The sequence below is a fragment of the Hemitrygon akajei genome, chromosome 6, assembly GCF_048418815.1.
Source record: "Hemitrygon akajei chromosome 6, sHemAka1.3, whole genome shotgun sequence".
In the NCBI taxonomy this organism is placed as follows: domain Eukaryota; kingdom Metazoa; phylum Chordata; class Chondrichthyes; order Myliobatiformes; family Dasyatidae; genus Hemitrygon; species Hemitrygon akajei.
Genome location: NC_133129.1, coordinates 27,327,947 through 27,347,832, shown reverse-complemented (window position 1 = coordinate 27,347,832; position 19,886 = coordinate 27,327,947). Strand labels below are relative to the sequence as shown.

The 19,886-nt window shown below is 42.8% G+C and overlaps 1 protein-coding gene across 3 annotated transcripts in view; it reads left to right on the top strand.

Annotated features, from left to right (window-relative positions):
* The window catches only part of glra3 (glycine receptor, alpha 3), a 241,766-nt gene that overhangs the window by 126,652 nt on the left and 95,228 nt on the right, over window positions 1-19,886 (top strand). For all 3 annotated transcript variants that reach the window (XM_073048025.1, XM_073048024.1, XM_073048026.1), the window contains exon 4: window positions 9,750-9,973. In XM_073048025.1, the coding sequence (XP_072904126.1) occupies window positions 9,750-9,973 (224 nt within the window). The remainder of the gene's footprint in view (window positions 1-9,749; window positions 9,974-19,886) is intronic.

Below are 19,886 nucleotides of genomic sequence, written 5' to 3'. Positions count from 1 at the left end.
GGACTCTCTCCAATGACAATACATCCTTTTTGAGATAAGGGGACAAAAACTGTTGACAATACTTGAAGTGCAGCTAGTGTCTTATAAAGCTTCAGCATTATCGCCTTGTTCTTATATTCTAAAAAGCCAAGTTATCCACCTGAGTTCAGGAACCTGATGGTTGAGTGGTAATAATTAATCTTGACTGATTGATTTCATATTTTGTGGCATAAAATTAGGTGATTTAGTTCATCAAGCCTTTGCTGTAATCAGTTAACCAGCCAGCACACCTTCGACAAGCAAAGGGAACCACAAAACCTGAGGAAACACATAGTGTCACAGGGTGAACATGCAACCTCCACACAGACAGCACCCAAGCTCAGTGTCAAAGGTAAATCTCTGGAACGATAAGGAAGCAGCATTGACCACATTGCACTCATTTTGTTTAGTGGCTGATACATGAGATGAAAGAGCAGGGAGCTCATCCTCAAAGCATAGAGACTAAGAGGTGGTCAGTGTGTACAATTCGCGTTACAAAGCAGATAGGCAGCAGAATGCTCTGGCCAGGCTGATGGCCTGCAATGCTTAGGTGGTACATCTGTGACCGGTAGCTGTGGATAAAGAACACAGTGTCCGTTGAAAGTTGCCTCACAGGTAGATAGGGCAGTTAAGAATGCTTATGGAGTGTTAGCTTTCATAAGTCGAGGGATTGAGTTTAAGAGTCGCGGGGCAATAAAACAATAAAGCTCTATAAAACTCTGGTTAGGCCACACTTGGAGTACTGTGTCCAGCTCTGGTCGCCTCACCATAGGAAGGATGTGAAAGCATTGGAAAGGGTACAGAGGAGATTTACCAGGATGTTGCCTGGTTTAGAGAGTATGCATTATGATCAGAGATTAAGGGAGCTAGGACTTTACTCTCTGGAGAGAAGGAGGAAGAGAGGAGACATGATAGAGGTATACAAGATATTAAGAGGAATAGATAGAGTGGACAGCCAGCACCTCTTCCCCAGGGCACCACTGCTCAATACAAGAGGACATGACTTTAAGGTAAGGGGCAGGAAGTTCAAGGGGGATATTAGAGGAAGGTTTTTCACTCAGAGGGTGGTTGGTGCATGGAATGTACTGCCTGGGTCGGTGATGGAGGCAGATACACTAGTGAAATTTAAGAGACTACTAGACAGATATATGGAGGAATTTAAGGTGGAGGGTTATATGGGAGGCAGGGTTTGAGGGTTGGCACAACATTGTGGGCTGAAGGGCCTGTAATGTGCTGTATTGTTCTATGTTCTATGTTCATTGGTAACATACAAATATTTCAAGAATGTTGGACACCACGGGGATAAATACCATCCTTGATGAGAATGGGAATGTGTACGGGTGAAAGGTGATAAATAAGTAAGGGAGGTTCCTAATGAAAGTCTTTTTATGACTGTATCCTTCCCTTGTACACTGGGGACCTGTGGTGGAGGGTGGTGCACAGAGCAGTGGCCTATAACAAGCTTTTTGGATCTTCCAGTAGCCTGTTGCTTCTCTGACATGGAAGAGACCGTGTACCACATGCACATGGAGTGTACAAGACTGCAGCCCCTATTCTCAAAACTGAGGGGGCTGCTTCTTGATCTCTGACAACATTTTAGCCCCACCCTCTTCAACTTCGGTCATCCAGTAGGGGGTGGGGAGAGCAAGAAGGGAGGAGGATATTCTAGCAAGCTGTCTCCTGGTGATGAAAAGGTGGCTATTTGTAGGTCCTGCTGATTGGTCAGTGGTGGTTTCTGCTTTTGGCTGACTGCCTGGCATTGTTCAGGGGAGATGACTGTGCCTGGGTAGCAGTGGAAAAAGAACATACAGTATGCCCGGGTAACATAGAAGTATTTTGAGACTGCTGGGCACCGCAGGGGATAAATGCCACTCTTGATGAGAACATGTTAAGTTTAGTCTGCATTAGCCATAAACACAAGAAAGTCTGCAGATGCTGGAATCCAAAGCAACACACACAAAATGCTGGAAGAACTCTGCAGGTCATGAATAAATAGTCAATGTTTCAGACCAAAACCCTTCTCCAGGACTGAGAAGGAAGGGGGAAGATGGCAGAGTTCATGTTTTGTCTAGTTTTTGTTTGTAATGTGATCGTACAAGTAGCTTGAATTTATAATAAATGTATTTTTGTCGAAACAAAAGAGAACATCTGAAAGCACATTACCAGCTCTGGAATGTTTAGTGGAGTTATTTCTTTAGGAACAAAGGCAGAGAATAAACTGAGCCATATAAAATTCTGAGAGGCAAGACTGGTAAACAAGATAGAAAGGAGCTTTTTCCCTTAATAGAAAATTTCAATAATGTGAGAAGAGCAAGACAGAAAGGTTAGGATTGAAGAAATATTAATTCACCCAGAAGGGAGCTGGGATCTGGAACTCAGTCTGAAGCACATTAAAGAATACCTGCTTAAATGCTTAATGTGTTGTGATTTACAAGGCTATTGACCAAGAGCTGGAAGTTAGGCTAAGCCTGCACAGTTCCTTTATTGACTGGAGGCTGACTGTCCTCATCTTCTATCTGTGCTGTAAATATATCAGATTTACTTTCAAACAGTGCTGTATAATTTCCCCACTTGGCTTCTCAAGCCACAGCCTACTGAACTCTTAGCCTTTGCCTCTGCGTTGAGCATAATAGAACAATTCAAGTGGAGCAGTCAAAGAAATGCTCTGGGAATTTGAATTCCTGCTTCCCCTACCTCTTCAGCCCAGATGTTAAAGTACGTCAGATCACTGTATGAATACTGAACACATATTGTTGGAAGTTTCTCCTATTCTGTTTTGTGTGGGGAGATTTATGATCTGGGGATTAATTGAGCCTGTACATTTGATAGTACAGAGATTCATACAGCACAGAAACATGCCCTTCAGCCCATCAAATCTGTGGGATAGCATAGCAGTTAGCTCAATGCTTTACAACACCAGCCACATGTCTGCCTGTGGCTTCATCTACTACATGATGAGGCAAAACTCGGTTTGCAGGAGCAACGCGTCATGTTCTGATTGAGGTTAGAGATGGAATTGAATGAACATCACTTTTTATGCAGATTTTGAAGGGAAAGTAAAACTGCATCTATGCCAATCCCTGCTGCATCCAGTGACCGTGTGACCTCTGCCTCAGAAGCCAAAGTCAGAACATCTTTCAAGAGGGTGAACCCTCACAAGGCATCAGGCCCTGATGGTCTACCTGGTAGGACTCTGAAAGCCTGTGGCAAGCAACTGCAGGAGAGTTCAAGATCGACCTCAATCTCTCACTGCTGGAGTCAGAGGTCCCCACCTGCTTCAAAAGGATGATAATCGTACCAGTGCCCAAGAAGAGCAGGATGAGCTGCCTCAATGACTATCACCCAGTGGCACTCACATCTACTGTGATGAAGTGTCTGGAATCAACTCCTGCCTAAGCAAGGACCCAGACCCATTAAAACTCACCTATCATCTCACAGTAGGTCACAGTGCATGCAATCTCATTGGCTCTTCACTTGGCTCTAGATCACCTGGACAACAGTAATACCTAAATCAGGCTGCTGTTTATTGATTACAGTGCAGCTTTTAAACAATCATACACTCGGTCCTAATCACCAGGCTCTAAAACAGGGCCCCTGTACCTCCCTCTGCATCACTGTCTGGCATGGAGGGGCCACAGCACAGGATCGAGTTCATTATTTAGGAGCTTCATCACCCTGGACGTGCTGTCTTCTCATTGCTATCATCAAGAAGGATCTATAAGATGTGATGACATGAACTCAAAATTTCAGGAACAGCTTCTTCCCCTCCGCCATCAAAGTTATATTTTTCACTATATTTCCCCTCCCTTTTTGCATTCTATTTCTTATTGTAATTTACAGTTTTTTATTATTACTTATTGAAAGTACTGCTGCAAAACACCAAATTTCATGACACATGCAAGTGATCCGGATTCTGACATTCTGTCTGGGTAGCCTCCAATCTGGCACGAAATTTGATTTCTCTATTTTCCAGTAATTTGTCCTGCTTCACTTCTCTCTTTTTTCATTCTCCATACTGGTTCCACTCTGAGCCTTTCTCTTCTCCTTACCTGCCCAATACCTCCTTCCCCTTCTCTCATGGTTTACAATCCCCTCCTCTCCTATTTGATTCCTTCTTCATCTGCCCTTTGCTTTTCCCGCCAATCCCCTCCCAGCTTCTAACTTCATCCCGTCATCCCCGTCCCCCACCCACACACCTTCCCCCTCATCTGGTCTCACCTATCACCTGCCAGCTTGTCCTCCTTTCCTCCCCAACTTTCCTGTTCTGGCTTCTGCCCACTTCCTGTCCAGTCCTGATAAAAGGGTCCCTGCCTGAAACACCCACTGTTTATTCCCTTTGATAGGGGCTGCCTAACGTGCTGAGTTTCACCAGTATTGTGTGTGTGTGTGTGTGTGTGTGTGTGTGTGTGTGTGTGTGTGTGTGTGTGTGTGTGTGTGTGTGTGTGTGTGTGTGTGTGTGTGTGTGTGTGTGTGTGTGTGTGTGTGTGTGTGTGTGTTGCTCAAGATTTACAACATCTGCAGAATCCCTGTGTTTATGCATGGATGGCATGCAAACAAGATATTTTCACTATATCTTGGTAATAAATCAATACTACTTGTAAACGAAGGACCACAAGCTATTTTCATTTACTGAAAGAATAGTTGATCTTTGTTATATACTCCATGTGCAATGAAATACATTGTTCACATGGAAGCTCACAGAGCAAATATCGTAAATTTTATTTCTAGGTCTTCCTATTGCAACTGAGAAAGCCAGAAACAACGTTTGTCTCGTTGGCTCGTCCCACAGATTTTCAGCAAGCCTTAACCCTGTAAAACATTAGAAGAGTCTGTTTCCTTGAGCTTTGTTTGAAGCTAGTTTCAAAGGGAAAGGATGAAGGCTTGATAAATAACTCTTCTGACAGCGTAACAGATCAAGAACAAAGTGAAAGAGAATCATGTGGGACAGCAGGGAAGTGAACATATTAACAGCCATGTTTGATGAAGGGATTTTAGCAAAGCTAAGAGGTCCAGTTTAGTTCAGAGATAGAATTAGAAGACCTTTTGTGAAGTCAAGTGAGATGACTTGCTGATGTAGAGAAAAACGGTGTCTTTTTAAAACTTGTATCTTTAAATAGAGATGTGTGTACAGAATGAAGTGAAAGAATCTAGTTAGTAAGTATGTATGAACTATTTGTTCAGGGATGGGTGGCAGGGTGGAGAAAAGTCTCTAACAAAAGAGATGTAAGACACTCCTTGCCTCCACCAGCCTGCAGGTCACCCTTGGGCAAGGTGTAGCACCTGCTTAGGCCCCCCCCCCCACCCCCCGGATCAGGGTCACATGAAGCCATGGGAGCAGGTGGTGGATGGTCGTATGAAGAGCTTGTGCATATCACAAGTCCGGGTTATGCGACCACTGACCACCTCAGAACAGTATTGATAATGGCTGGGGTCACCCGTCTTGTGAAGAGAATTAGGGTGAAATTGCTGGATTGGGACTAATCAGAAATAGGAGATAGGCTAATAGGAAATAGGTGGGGGAATGAGATTGATGTGTTTGCTCAGGCAGCTAGCAGAGACTCAGTGGAATGAAAGGCTACCTATGTCATAAGAGAATAGGTAGATACTCACTCAAAGCTTTGCTTCCTCATATTCTTACGTGGTTTGTGCATAGAGATATTAACGAGTGAGTGTTCAAACCATAAATACACACAAAATGCGAGATGAACTCAGCGCCTCCAGCTCGGCAGAATCTCTTGTGTTTGTTCAATCCATAAATATAATTTCTTTTGTACAGAGTGGTGGTACAAAACATGGCCCATAAAAGCACGACGTTCTTATTGGTGTGATGGTACACTGTGTGTACTGACATATAGTGAAAGGCTTTTGTTTGTGCACCATCCAGACAGATTATGTCATCTATAAGTACGTGGAAGTGATAGAAAGATAAAAGAATGTAGGATATAGTGATGCAATTACAGAGAAAGTGCAGTGCATGTCGACAAGGGCAGGACATGAGAGATCAAAGTAGACTGAGAGTCAAAAGTTAATCTTTTAGTGTATGAGAAGTCCATTCAGGAGTCTGATAACCAGGGTGTATATATATTTATATATAGCTAGGGTGCCTAAGGGTTTGCACAATGCTGTAGTAATTTTATGCATTGCACTGTACTGCTGCTGCAAGTAAAAGCAAATTTCATGACATGTGGGTGATGAAAAACATGATTCTGACATAAGACCATAAGATTCAGGAGCAGAAGTGGGCCATTCAGCCCATCAAGTTTTCTCCACAATTCACTCATGGGCTGTTGCAATACTTCCTGTCATCCCCACTCCCCTGCTTTCAGCCCACACCCTTTGATGCCCTGGCTAATCAAGAACCTAGCTATCTCTATCTTAAATGCACCCAATGACTTGGCCTCCACAGCTGCTCGTGGCAACAAATTCCACAGATTTACCACCTTCTGACTAAAATAATTTCTCCGCATTTCAGTTTTAACAGGACGTCCTTCAATCCTGAAGTTGTGCCCTCTTGTCCTAGAATCCCCTACCATGGGAAATAACTTTCCCATATCTAATCTGTTCAGGCCTTTTAACATTCTGAATGTTTCTATTAGATCCCCCCTCATTCTCCTGTACTCCAGGGGATACAGCCCAAGAGCTGTCAGACGTTCCTCATACGGTAATCCTTTCATTCCTAGAATCATTCTCGTGAACCTTGTCTGAACCTTCTCTAATGTCAGTATATTCTTTCTAAAATAAGGTGCCCAAAACTGCACACAATAGTCCAAGTGTGGCCTCACGAGTGCCTTATAGAGCTTCAACATCACATCCCTGCTCTTATATTCTATACCTCCAGAAATGAATGCCAACATTGCATTCACCTTCTTCAGAGCTGACTCAACTTGAAGGGCATCTTGCACAAGGACTCCCAAGTCCATTTGCACCTCTGCATTTTGAATTCTCTCCCCATCTAAATAATAGTCAGCCTATTTATTTCTTCCACCAAAGTGCAGGACCATACACTTTCCAACATTGCATTTCATTTCCCACTTCTTTGCCCACTCCCCTAAACTATCTAAGTCTCTCTGCGGGCTCTCTGTTTCCTCAACTCTACCCACCCCTCCACCTATCTTTGTATCATCGGCAAACTTAGCCAAAAATCCATTAATGCCATAGACCAAATCATTGAGAAACATCGTGAAAAGCAGAGGTCCTAACACCAACCCCTGTGGAACTCCACTGGTAACCGGCAGCCAGCCAGAATAGGATCCTTTTATTCCCACTGTCTGTTTTCTGATAACCAGCCAATGCTCCAGCCATGCTAGTAACTTCCCTGTAATTACATGGGCTCTTATCTTGCTAAGCAGCCTCATGTGCGTCACCTTGTCAAAAGCCTTCTGAAAATCCAAGTACACCATGTGTACAGCATTTCCTTTGTCTACCCCACTTGTAGTTTCCTCAAAGAATTGCAGTAGGTTTGTCAGGCAGGGTTTTTCTTTCAGGAAACCATGCTGGCTTTGGCCTATCTTGTCATGTGCCTCCAGGTACCCCGTAATCTCATCCCTAACAATCAATTCCAACAACTTCCCAACCACTGATGTCGACTAACAGGTCTGTAGTTTCCTTTCTGCTGCCTCCCACTCTTCTTAAATAGCGAAGTAACATTTGTAACTTTCTGATCATCTGGTACAATGTCAGAATCTATCGATTCTTGAAAGATCATCGTTAATGTCACCGCAATCTCTCCAGCTACTTCCTTCAGAACCCGAGGGTGCATTCCATCAGGTCCAGGAGATTTATCCACCCTCAGACCATTAAGCTTCCTGAGCACCTTCTCAGTCGTAATTTTCACTGCACGAACTTCACTTCCCTGACATTCTTGAATGTCTGGTATACTGCAAACATGGCATGGGTCTCTATTGTAGACTGAGAGTGGGAAGGAGGCAGGGAAAGGGAATCATCATCAGGAAAAGGGGAAGAGAGAAGGGAGGGATGGGAAGCACCAGAGAGATATTCTATAATGATTAATAAACCAATTGTTTGGAATTAAATGACCTCGCCTGGTGTCTCAGTGCTGAGTATGTCTGCACCCATGCCACCCCACCTCCTGTACTCCTTCTCTACCACCTATTTCACACCCCTCCCGCAGCACCCACACTTGCTATTCCCAACATCCTTGAGTGGAGCACCAACACATGGGCTATGTACAAGAAGGGCCAGAGTAGCCTCTACTTCCTGAGGAGAATGAGGTCTTTTGGAGTATGCAGGCCTCTCCTTCACATGTTCTACCAGTCTGTTGTTGCCAGTACAATCTTCTATGCAGTGGTGAGCTGGGGCAATGATGTCAGCATGGATGATGCTAACAAGCTCAATAAACTGATAAGAAAGGCTGGCTCTGTTATAGGAGTCAAACTGGACACACTGGAGGCATGTGGTCGAACAAAGGACCCTATGGAAAATACTGGCATTTCTGGACAATGTTTCTCTGCCTGAACAGAGGAGCACCTTTAGGAATGGACTGAGACAACTGTACTGCTTTAAAGAGCACTATATGAGGCCATTCTTACCGTCAGCCATTAAGCTCTATAATGAGTCAACCTATAGCTGGGAAAGTGATGACCCTTTCCTGTTAGGCTGTTTGAGGTAATTTATTTTTTTTATTCCTTCTTACTTCTCTACTAATATTTGTATATCTGTGCACTTGTAATGCTACTGTAACACGATAATTTCCTTTGGGATCAATAAAGTATCTGTCTATCTATCAATCTATCTAGCGTCAAATAGACCTGAACTTATAACATCTCACTTCTAGGAGGCAGTCTTGTCTGCATAATAGTCACCATCTCACAAGGAGGAGTGCCAAACATCTTCCCTAGATGAATGATAACCAAACAGGCCAAGTGTTTGCAGTAGATACCCCAAATTAAGTGACTTTAGAAGGAAGCTGAAGGCATGTTCAGACTGAATTGTGGCAAACTGGCAGTACGAAATAGCCTGTTGCTGCCCTATAGTCTTTTATGTTCTTGTGGAACCTTAGGATTCAGCTGCAAAAGGGCCAGTACATGCACTATCAGAGTGTGGCTATGAGTAGACTGTAGCAGTAGCGACATTAATAGCTGCTAATTCTCTTCAGAGAATTGTCATTCACCTGTTTCCTGATAGACATGATCTTTGATGTAGACTAGAAGCTTCTCCCAGAGTGTGATTTATCTTGAGCCCAGAAGATTTACTGGATCTTGGTGGTGGAATCACCGACAATTAAGGTGTTGCCATCACAGTACGATGGGCTGAATATCATCCTTCCATTCCATAATCATTTTTGATTCCGTGCACAGTGGTGGGAAAGTTAAGACGCAGTATAATCAATAAACCTAGACCAATAAACCTAAATCAATAAACCATTTCTCCCAGTAATATGTATAGGTATAGCAGATACTTTAAAGGTCATTTTATTCAATATCGGCAAATTCAGCAGCTTGTGTGCGCCCGCTGATAAAGGAAAGGTGAATGATCAGTTGACAGACTCATCTTAATGTAGAGGCATCGGATCCCTAACACTTCCTTAAACAAGAAGACGGACTGGGATTCAACTTACCACTGCATTGTAGCTCTGAACAATATCAGTATGTCTGCCAGCACTGCATACTTAGCTTCAACCAAAGATTCAAATGTACCAGATTGACATGCTAAAGACACTTCAAGGTTCACCAGTGAAATTCAGAAGTTTTAATCATCTTCATTCTTTGCAGGATTATCGCCTGAACATTTTCCTGCGTCAGCAGTGGAACGACCCTCGGCTGGCTTACAGCGAGTACCCTGATGACTCTCTAGACTTGGACCCATCTATGCTGGATTCAATTTGGAAGCCAGATTTATTCTTTGCCAATGAGAAAGGAGCCAACTTCCATGAGGTGACAACAGACAACAAGTTATTGAGAATTTTTAAAAATGGCATTGTCCTTTATTCAATAAGGTAGGTACATCAGATCACTGAATGACATGAGTGATTGAGTTCTTAAATCTGCCATCACAACTACATTTTCTCAGGATAGCCGATTCAATGTCTCTAAGGGCCTACTAAATAATTATTGATGTTAAACCTCTGCTATGCCAAAATAATCTGTAAAAAGGTGATTATATAGGTTTATGTAATATTATTGATGGTATTCCAAAGAATATTGTCAAAAGTAAATTTATGTTTGGGTGAAAACTCATGAACACATTGCGTAAACCTTCCCACAAACCTCAACATCTCCAGAGTTACATGCACAAAATGCCACAGGAATTCAGCAGGTCAGACAGCATCTATGGTTCAACCAACATCTCCAGTCTGGTTCCTGTTCAGAATGCTAACACGCAAGCTGAAATATGAGTACTATTTGTGCATAGAGACTTGTAAAATAAGAGCAGAGGTAAACCATTCAGCCACTCTAGCTGCTCTGCCCTTTTATAAATTCAAGTCTGATTATATTGTTGCAATTCTACATTCCTATCCGGCCTAGTAACCTGTCATACCCTTGCTTATCTAGAACATATCAGGAGACACAAAAGTCTGCTGGAATCTTGAACAAGGAAATAAACTGTTGTTTTGTATAAGAAATATTTTTTTTATCATCATTTTTATCATCACCTAATTCTGATTCTGAAAAAGCGGAAAAATGCAGCTAATACCAAGAAGAGTTTGCAATGGGAAGTTCAAAGCATTGAAAGGAAGTATTTAGAGCATGACAGCAAGGTATTGAGAACTGTTCATTGCCACGCATTTACAGTCATTTCCCTGGGCTTGAGTCCCATGCGATAATGCATTAGTGGTTCAGACTGAAAAGTATGAGCTTCCTGCTCTGCACATGTCAACGATGTGGAGCACGTCTATCTGACAACCGTCTGATAACCTTGAAAGCTCAACCAGGCACATTCAAATGTGACTGACAGGTTACAGAATTCAGCTCTCTCCTCAGAAATCACAAGATCAACCAGCTGAGATGTGATCCTTTAGAACGGGGGAAGAGTTTGCATTATTGAGCTGCAGGAAGTATTCTGTAAAAACCCACAGACTACGAGCAAATGCTAAGGACTCCACAGATCTATCCCTGCTCACTTTAAAACAGGCAATTCCTTTCAAAATACAAGACATTTTGTGAACAGATTTGGTAAATTCCATTCATTGTTCTAAATGAAGAAGAGCCCTAAATGAGTCCTGAAGGGTCTCGGCCCGAAGCATCGACTGTTTATTCCCATCCATAGATGCTGCCTGACCTGCCCAGTTTCTCCAGCACTTTGTGCGTATTGCCCTAAATGGTTTGATAAATTAATGAAGTAGGGCTATTGGAGGAATATAAATAAGAGGACTAGGCTTTCAAGTAATAAAGAGAGCATGGAAACAAGGGCCCTTTGCCCTACCAGGTTTCTCAGCCATTAATCATGCCTTTATATTAATTAATCCTATATTAATTCCTGTTTTTCCCCATATTCCCTTCAATTCCTCCAGAATGTTCCATTCAGCTACACATCAGGGGCAATCTACAGCAGCCAGTTAACTACTAACTCATGTTTTTTGGATGTGAGAGAAAACTGGAGCACCAAACAAGTGGTTCCAACCTGGGGTCCAAGTACCCCTTGCTTAATGGTATTGGTCCATGAATAAAAATGTTTGGGAACACCTGATCTAGAAGAAACACTTACAGACATGGGGAGAAGGTGCAAACTCCATGGTGACAGCAGCCAATGTCAGGATTGAACCCAGATCTGTACTCCTGTGAGGCAGTAGTTTTGCCAGCTGTTCCATTATGCCGGCCTGCTGTGCCACTGTCCTGTAACTGGATGCAGTACAAGCTGAGGAACAGGGTGATATTCTCCCTTCCCTACATTGCCCTTTTTCCCTATTGAACAATGGTGGGCAGTTTTGGTGCTGTCCCAGCTCAGCCTATAGTGCAGAACATCCCATCCAGTAGATATCAAAAAGGTCCCTGTGGTGACAGATGGCATCAGAGGGCACACATTCCTAGCCACGGAGAGGCCAAGTGCCAACACACACTTCACATTCTGCTTCATTTGCAGACTAAACTCGTCCAAATATAGAAAGGCTAGGAAGAGACTGGTGCTACAATTTTATTCTGCAAGGTTGAGGGTCACACATGCTTTGCCAGTAGCTGGCTGGCCAATCCTGGCAGCTGACTTCTGGAACATTGGCGCTGATCAACATGGCTCTTGAAGAAGAACTAAATAGACCAAAGAAGGTACCAACAATTCAATCCAGTGTATTTAGCTGTGTGTAAATAAGTAATCATTCTTAACAATCAAAGCACAGGCAGGAATAAAAATCCATCATCATCTTCCTGCCCAAGCAGGCAACATAACAACTTACACACAAGGGATTCTACAGATGTTGGAAATCCAGAGTAACACACAAAAAATACTGAAGGAACCCAGCAGGTCAGGTAGCATCTATGAAAAGGAAAAAGAGTCATGACTGATGAAGGGTCTCAGCCTAAAATATTGACTCTTTATTCCTTTCCATAGATGCTGCCTACCCTGCTGAGTACCTCCAGCATTTTGTGCATGTTAACACAGAACCTTACTGTTGTCTGAATTATAACCTTCAGTTGGACAGCTCAGTCACAAGGAATTATTCCTTACAAGGTCACAGCTGTAGAGGAATATCCCAAGGGTGTTTCTATCAATAGTTCTCATTCCTGAGCCACAGAGGCTGCTCTAAAAGATTTTTTTAGGTGCAAGGGCACTAGCTGACAAATTTCAAAAGCTTAATATATACTTTATTTACTAAGATATTGTGTGTTCTTTTTGTTTAAAGGTCTGCACGACTTCACTGTTGATTAACTGAATTGTGAATAATGGGTGATTGGTCAAGTCATTGTCAGGTTACCTCCATAGATTTTTTTTATATAGATTTTAATTGAGTTCCATGTAATTTGCTCTTTACTGTGTTATCCAAATGGAAGGTTATTTCTCAGCCACTTCTAGTGGTCAATCAAATGTGTTGTTCCCTGCAGACCCAAGCCCCATTGCTCATAGATTTCAATGAGCTGTCCCCAAAGAACATACCAGATGAACCTTACACATCACTCCAGCCAAAGTCCAAAAGCCTTCTTCTTTGATAACAGGTCTGGTACATGATGTTCAAACAGCGTAGTAAAAGGAGTTTCCTCCAAATCAAAGCTCTGATGTAATAGGACCAAAAGACTATTATACATAGGACAGAACTGGGCTATTTGGGCCATATGCCAATCCATCATGACTGATGTATTATCTCTCTCAATCCTGTTCGCCTGGCTTCTCCCTGTAACCTTTGATTATCTTATTAATCCAGAACCTCTGCTTCAAATCTTCCCTCCGCAGCCAGCTGTGGCAGTGAACTCCACCGATTCACCATCTTCTGACTGAAGAAATTTCTCCTCATCTCTGTTCTAAAGGGATGTTCTTCAATTCCGAGTTTGTGCTCTCTAATCCTAAATTCTCCCACTATTTGAAACATCCTCTCCACATCCCCTCTATATGGGCCTTTCCATATTTGATAGATCAACCTGATATATTTTAAGGAACCAGAAGGGGTCCTGGCTTAACCCAAACTGACTCCTCATTAGGTTTCCCATTACACAGATGTCCCAGATTATAATACCAGCTAAACTTCAAAATTCACGTCTATTACCTGACCACGTCTTAAGATATGACAAAAGTTAGTTGGGGACTGTGTTCACTACTCTGTACTGGTTTTTCCACAGATAATTCCGAATAGCAGTTTCTATCAGGTCTTGCTTGTTAGCTAATCAGTAAAGACTATTGGAAACTCTGCCATCTTCCATTATAATGTGGTACCTCCAAAATGTTCATCTACCATTCTGAGTATATATTGAATGTAGTTATTGAGTCATCGAGTCATTTACCATGGAAACTGGTCCTTCAGTCAAATGTTTCATGCCAACCAAAATTCTCATCTAAACAAGTTCTATTTGTCTAGACTTGGCCCATATCTTTTGAAACTATCCATGCACCTGTCCAAGTGTCTCTTAAGTGTTGTCCATGTGCTTATCCCAAAAGCTTCATCAAGTAGCCCATTCTATAGGAATTGAATGAAAAAGTTGCCACTCGGTTTCCTATTAAATTGGAGCAGCACAGAAGAATAGAGTTTACAGTTCAAGTGAACCGGGTTCAATTCCCATCGCTGACTGTAAAGATTTTATGCATTCTCTCTGTGACCACGTGGGCTTCCTCTGATTTCCTCCCACAGTCCAAAGATGTACGAGTTGGCAGGTTAATTGGTCAGTGTAAATTTTCCCATGAATAGGCTACAGTTAAATCGGGGGTTGCAGGGTAGCGGGGCTCAAAGGGCCAGAAGAGCCTATTCTACACAGTATCTCAATAAATAAAACATTAAATCTCCTCCCTCCCTCCCAACCACCCCCTTGCCCTTTCCCCTTAAGCCTATAGTACTGTGCAAAAGTCTTAAGCACGTGTAGATAGCTAGGATGTCTTAAGACATTTGCACTGTACTGTACTTATCAAAATGGAGCAGAGAGCGAGTTTGTAAATATGGCAGGAGCAAAGGATGTTGGGAATGGTAAGGGTGGAGCGCTGCAGGAGGGGTGTAGGACAGGTGGCAGGTGGCAAGGAGAGAGAGATGGCACAGGTGCAGACATTCCCAGCCCTGAGACACTAGGCAAAGTCATTTGATTTCAAACAATTGGTTTTTTGATCACTACAGAATGTCTCTCTGGTGCGTCCCAATCCCTCCTCACTCCCTTACCCTTTTCCCAATTATGATTCCCCTCTGCCCAACTCCTTCCTACTCTCAGTCCACAATAGAGATCCATAACAGAATTAGATGTATCATCACTCAGGTATGTCATGAAATGTGTTTTTTTTTTGTGGCAGCAGGACAATGCAGTACATTAAATTACTACAGCACTGTGCAAGTCATAGCTGTCTGTGGTAAAAAAATTCCACAAATTCACCACCATCTAGCTAAAGAAATTTCCCCACATCTTATTTTAAATGGACACCCCCTCTATCCTGAGGCTGTGCCCTCTTGTCCTAGACTCCCCCACCATGAGAAACATCTTTTTCACAACTACTCTGTCTCGGCCTTTCAAAATTCGAAAGGTTTCAATCAAATTCCTCCGCTTCCTTCTAAATTCCAACAAGAACAGGCCCAGAGCCATCAATCATTCCTCATATGATAACCCTGCCATTCCCCGAATCATCCTAATGAACCTCCTCTGAACCTTCTACGATGCCAGCACATCTTTTCTAAGATGAGGAGCCCAAAACTAAGGCCTCAGTGGTGCTTTATAAAACCTTAGCATCACATCCCTGCTCTTGTATTCTGGACCTCTTGAAATGAATGCTAACATGACATTTGCCCTCCTCACCACCGACTCAACCTGCAAGTTAAACTTTAGGGTGTTCTGCACAAGGACTCCCAAGATGCTTTGCATCTGAGATTTTTGGATTTTCTCCCAGTTTAGAAAATAGTCCGCACATTAATTTCTTCTGCCAAAGTACATGGCCATGCATTTTCCAACATTGTATTTCATTTGCCACTTTTGTGCCCATTCTCCTAATCTAAGTACTTCTGCAGCCTTCCTGTTCCCTCAACACTACCTGCCCCTCACCAATCTTCATATCATCTGCAAACTTGGCAGTAAAGCAATCCATTCCATCATCTAATCATTGATAAAAAGAAACAGTCCCAACACTGATCTCTGCGGAATACCACTAGTCAGTGGCAGCCAACCAAAAAAGAATCCTTTCATTCCCACTGGCTGCCTCCTACCATTCAGCCAGTGCTCTAACCAGGCATGGAACTTTCCTGTAACAGCATGGGCTCTTAACTTAATAAGCAGACTCATGTATAACATCTTGTCAAAGGCCTTCTGAAAGTCCAAATATTGAGCATCTCTTTTATCTATCCTATGTGTAATCAACTCAAAGAATTACAACTGGCTCATCAGGCAAGATTTTCCTTTAAGGAAACCACGCTGACTTTGTCCTATCTTGTCCTGTGTTACCGAGTATTCCATCACCTTATCCTTAACAATTGACTCCAGCATCTTCCCAACCACTGAGATTAGGCTAACTGGTCTATAATTTCCTTTCTGCTGCCTTCCTACTTTCTTAAAGAGTGGAGTGACATTAGAAATTTTCTAGTCCTCTGGCATCATGCAAGAGCCCAATTATTTTTGAAAGATCATAACTAATGCCTCCACAATCTCTACCCTAGGGTGGAATTCATCTGGTCTGGGTGACATCTGTATCTTTAGGTCTTTCAGCTTTTTGAGCACTTTCTCCCTTGGCACACTCCTAGTGTCTTCCACAGTGAAGACTGATGCAAAATACTCATTTAGTTCATCTGCCATCTCTTTGTTCCCCATTCCCTATCACCCTCCACCTGGCCCTAACACACCTGTACAAAAAAAGACACATATGTTCAAATACTGTTCATAGACTTCAGTTCAGCATTCAACACAATCATCCCTCAGAAACTGATTGGAAAGCTGAGCCTACTGGGCCTGAACACCTCCCTCTGCAACTGGATCCTAGACTTCCTGACTGGGAGACCTCAGTCAGTATGGATCAGGAGCAGCATCTCCAACACCATCACACTGAGCACGGGGCCCCCCAGGGCTGTGCGCACACTCCACTGCTGTTCACTCTGCTGATCCATGACTGTGCTGCAACACACAGCTCGAACCACATCATTAAGTTCGCCGATGACACGACTGTGGTGGGTCTCATCAGCAAGAACGACGAGTCAGCTTACAGAGAGGAGGTGCAGCGGCTAATGGACTGGTGCAGAGCCAACAACCTGTCTCTTAATGTGAACAAAACAAAAGAGATGGTTGTTGACTTCAGAAGGGCACGGAGTGACCACTCCCCGCTGAACATCAACGGCTCCTCGGTAGAGATCGTTAAGAGCACCAAATTTCTTGGTGCTCATCTGGTGGAGAATCTCACCTGGTCCCTCAACACCAGCTCCATAGCAAAGAAAGCCCAGCAGCATCTCTACTTTCTGCGAAGGCTGAGGAAAGTCCATCTCCCATCCCCCATCCTCATCACATTCTACAGGGGTTGTATTGAGAGCATCCTGAGCAGCTGCATCACTGCCTGGTTTGGAAATTGCACCATCTCGGATCGCAAGACCCTGCAGCGGGTAGTGGGGTCAGCTGAGAAGATCATCAGGATCCCTCTTCCTGACATTACAGACATTTACACCACACGCTGCATCCGCAAAACAAACAGCATTATGAAGGACTCCACACACCCCTCATACAAACTCTTCTCCCTCCTGCCATTTGGGAAAAGGCACCAAAGCATTCGGGCTCTCACGACCAGACTATGTAACAGTTTCTTCCCCCAAGCTATCAGACTCCTCAATACCCAGAGCCTGGACTGACACATTGCCCTATTGTTCTGTTTATTATTTATTGTAATGCCTGCACTGTTTTGTGCACTTTATGCAGTCCTGGGTAGGTCTGTAGTCTAGTGTAGTTTATTTTCTGTGTTGTTTTTTATGTTGCGCAGTCTAGTTTTTGTACTGTGTCGTGTAAACCATGGTCCTGAAAATACGTTGACTCATTTTTACTATGTACTGTACCAGCAGTTATGGTAGAAATGACAATAAAAAGTGACTTGACTTGATTATCATTTCTCTGGCCTCATTTTCTCGGAGTCCTATATCCACTCTCATCTCTCTTTTATTTTTCACACACTTGAAAAACCTTTTATATCCACTTTGATACTGTTTGCTGGCTTGTTTTCCTATTTCATCTTTTCCTTTCTGATTTTTATTTTAGTTGCTCTCTGTAGGTTTTTAAAAGCTTCCCAATCCATGATCTTCCCACTAATTTTTGCTTTGCTGTATGCCCTCTCTTTGCTTTTTTGCTTTTGCATTAGCTTTGGTTTCCCTTGTCAGCCATGGTTGTATTATTTTGCCATTTGAGTATTTCTTCATTTTTGGAATACATCTATCCTGTACCTTCCTCTTTTTTTCCCAGAAAGACACACCATTGTTGCTCTGCTGTCATCCCTGCCAGCAGCTCCTTCCAATTTATTTTGGCCAACTCCTCTCTCATACCACTGTAATTTCCTTTGCTACTCTGAAATACTGCTACGTTGGACTTTACTTTCTCCCTATCAAATTTGAAGTTGAACTCAATCACATTGTGATCACTGCTTCCTCCAGGTTCTTTTACTTCAAGCTCCCTAATTGCTTCCAGTTCAATACATAACATCCAATCCAATATAGCTGATACCCTCTAGATTCAACAACAAACTGCTCTAAAATGCCATCTCATAGGAATTCAACAAACTCACTCTCTTGAGATCCATTACTAACCTAATTTTCTCAATTGACCTGCATGTTAAGATCTCCCATGACTATTATAACATTGCCCTTTTGACATGCCTTTTCTATTTCCTGTTGTAATCTGTGGTCCATCTCTCAGCTACTGCTGGGAGGCCTGTTTATAACTGCCATCAGGTTCCTTTTACCCTTGCAGTTTCTTAGCTCAACGCACATGGATTCAACATCTTCCGATCCTATGTCACATCTTTCTACTGATTAGATGCCATTTTGTACTTGCAGAGCCACGCCACCCCCTCTGTCTACCTTCCTATCCCTCCAATATAACATTTAACCTTGGATATTCAGCTCCCAACTGCAACCATCCTCAGCCACAATTTAGTGATGGTCACAACATCATACTTGACTATCTTATACTTCGTGCATTTAGATATAACACTTTGAGTAGTGTATTTGCTACCCCTTTTGATTCTGCATCCCTAATGTGCTGATACTCACCTTGCTGGCTGCAATTTTGCCCTATCATCTGCCTGCCCTTCCTGACAGTCTGACTGCACACTATCTTTGCTTTTTTATCATACGTCCTAATCTGAATCACTGCACTCTTGTTCCCAACCCCTGCCAAATTAGTTCAAACACTCCCCAACAGCTTAAACAAACCTGCTCATGAAAATATTAGTCCCCTTCGGGTTCAGGTGCAACCCGTTGCTTTAGACATTTCACCCCTGGGATTTTACATATTTCACTTCGGCTGACCTCTGCTTTCATAAATGTGCAAACCATTCTACTGAACTCATCCCTCGATGTTCACCACACTTAACAATTCCTCCTAATGTTTGAACACCAAGAAAAATATCTTTGTGCATGATCACAACTTGTTAAAGGATCAAACACTAATACAATATATAACACAAAGCTTTATTGTTTTGGTATTTTATCCCAAGTAGCTGAGGAGAAAATAATTTGTGAATTTTTACAAGCAGACTGGAAGGACCATCTGTGCGTCAGTGATGGTTATTAATGACGAACAATGGCCATGAATGTCAAGTAGCAGAGTAACGATGGAATTCATCTCGAAACATTTCATGGTGCAGTGCTCACATTTAGAGTGGGGGAGAAATGCGTGTTGCATCATGAGGACGGTACAGGGAAGAGATTGTTGCCTGCTCTACATTTTAGTTTCCCCTTAAATTTGCCAGGGTATTGTAGCAGCTTGCACAACACTATTACAGCTCAGGGCATTCTGGAGTTAGTAGTTCAATTCCGCTGCAATCTTTCAGGAGTTTGAACTGCGTGGGTTTTGTCCGGGCGCTCCGGTTTCCTCCCTCACTCCACTGATGTACCAGTTAGTAGATTAATTGTCCTTTGCAAATTGTCCCATGATTAGGCGGAGTTTAAGTAGGTGGGTTGCTGGGTGGCACAGCCAGAAGGGCCTATTCCGTGCTGTACCTCTAAATCGAGTAAAATCAAATTCAGTGGATCAGGATATGAAAAGAGTAGTATTTGATACCCTTCCACACATCTACTGCTGATAATCAAAGACGGAAATCTCCCCAAATGGGTGTAT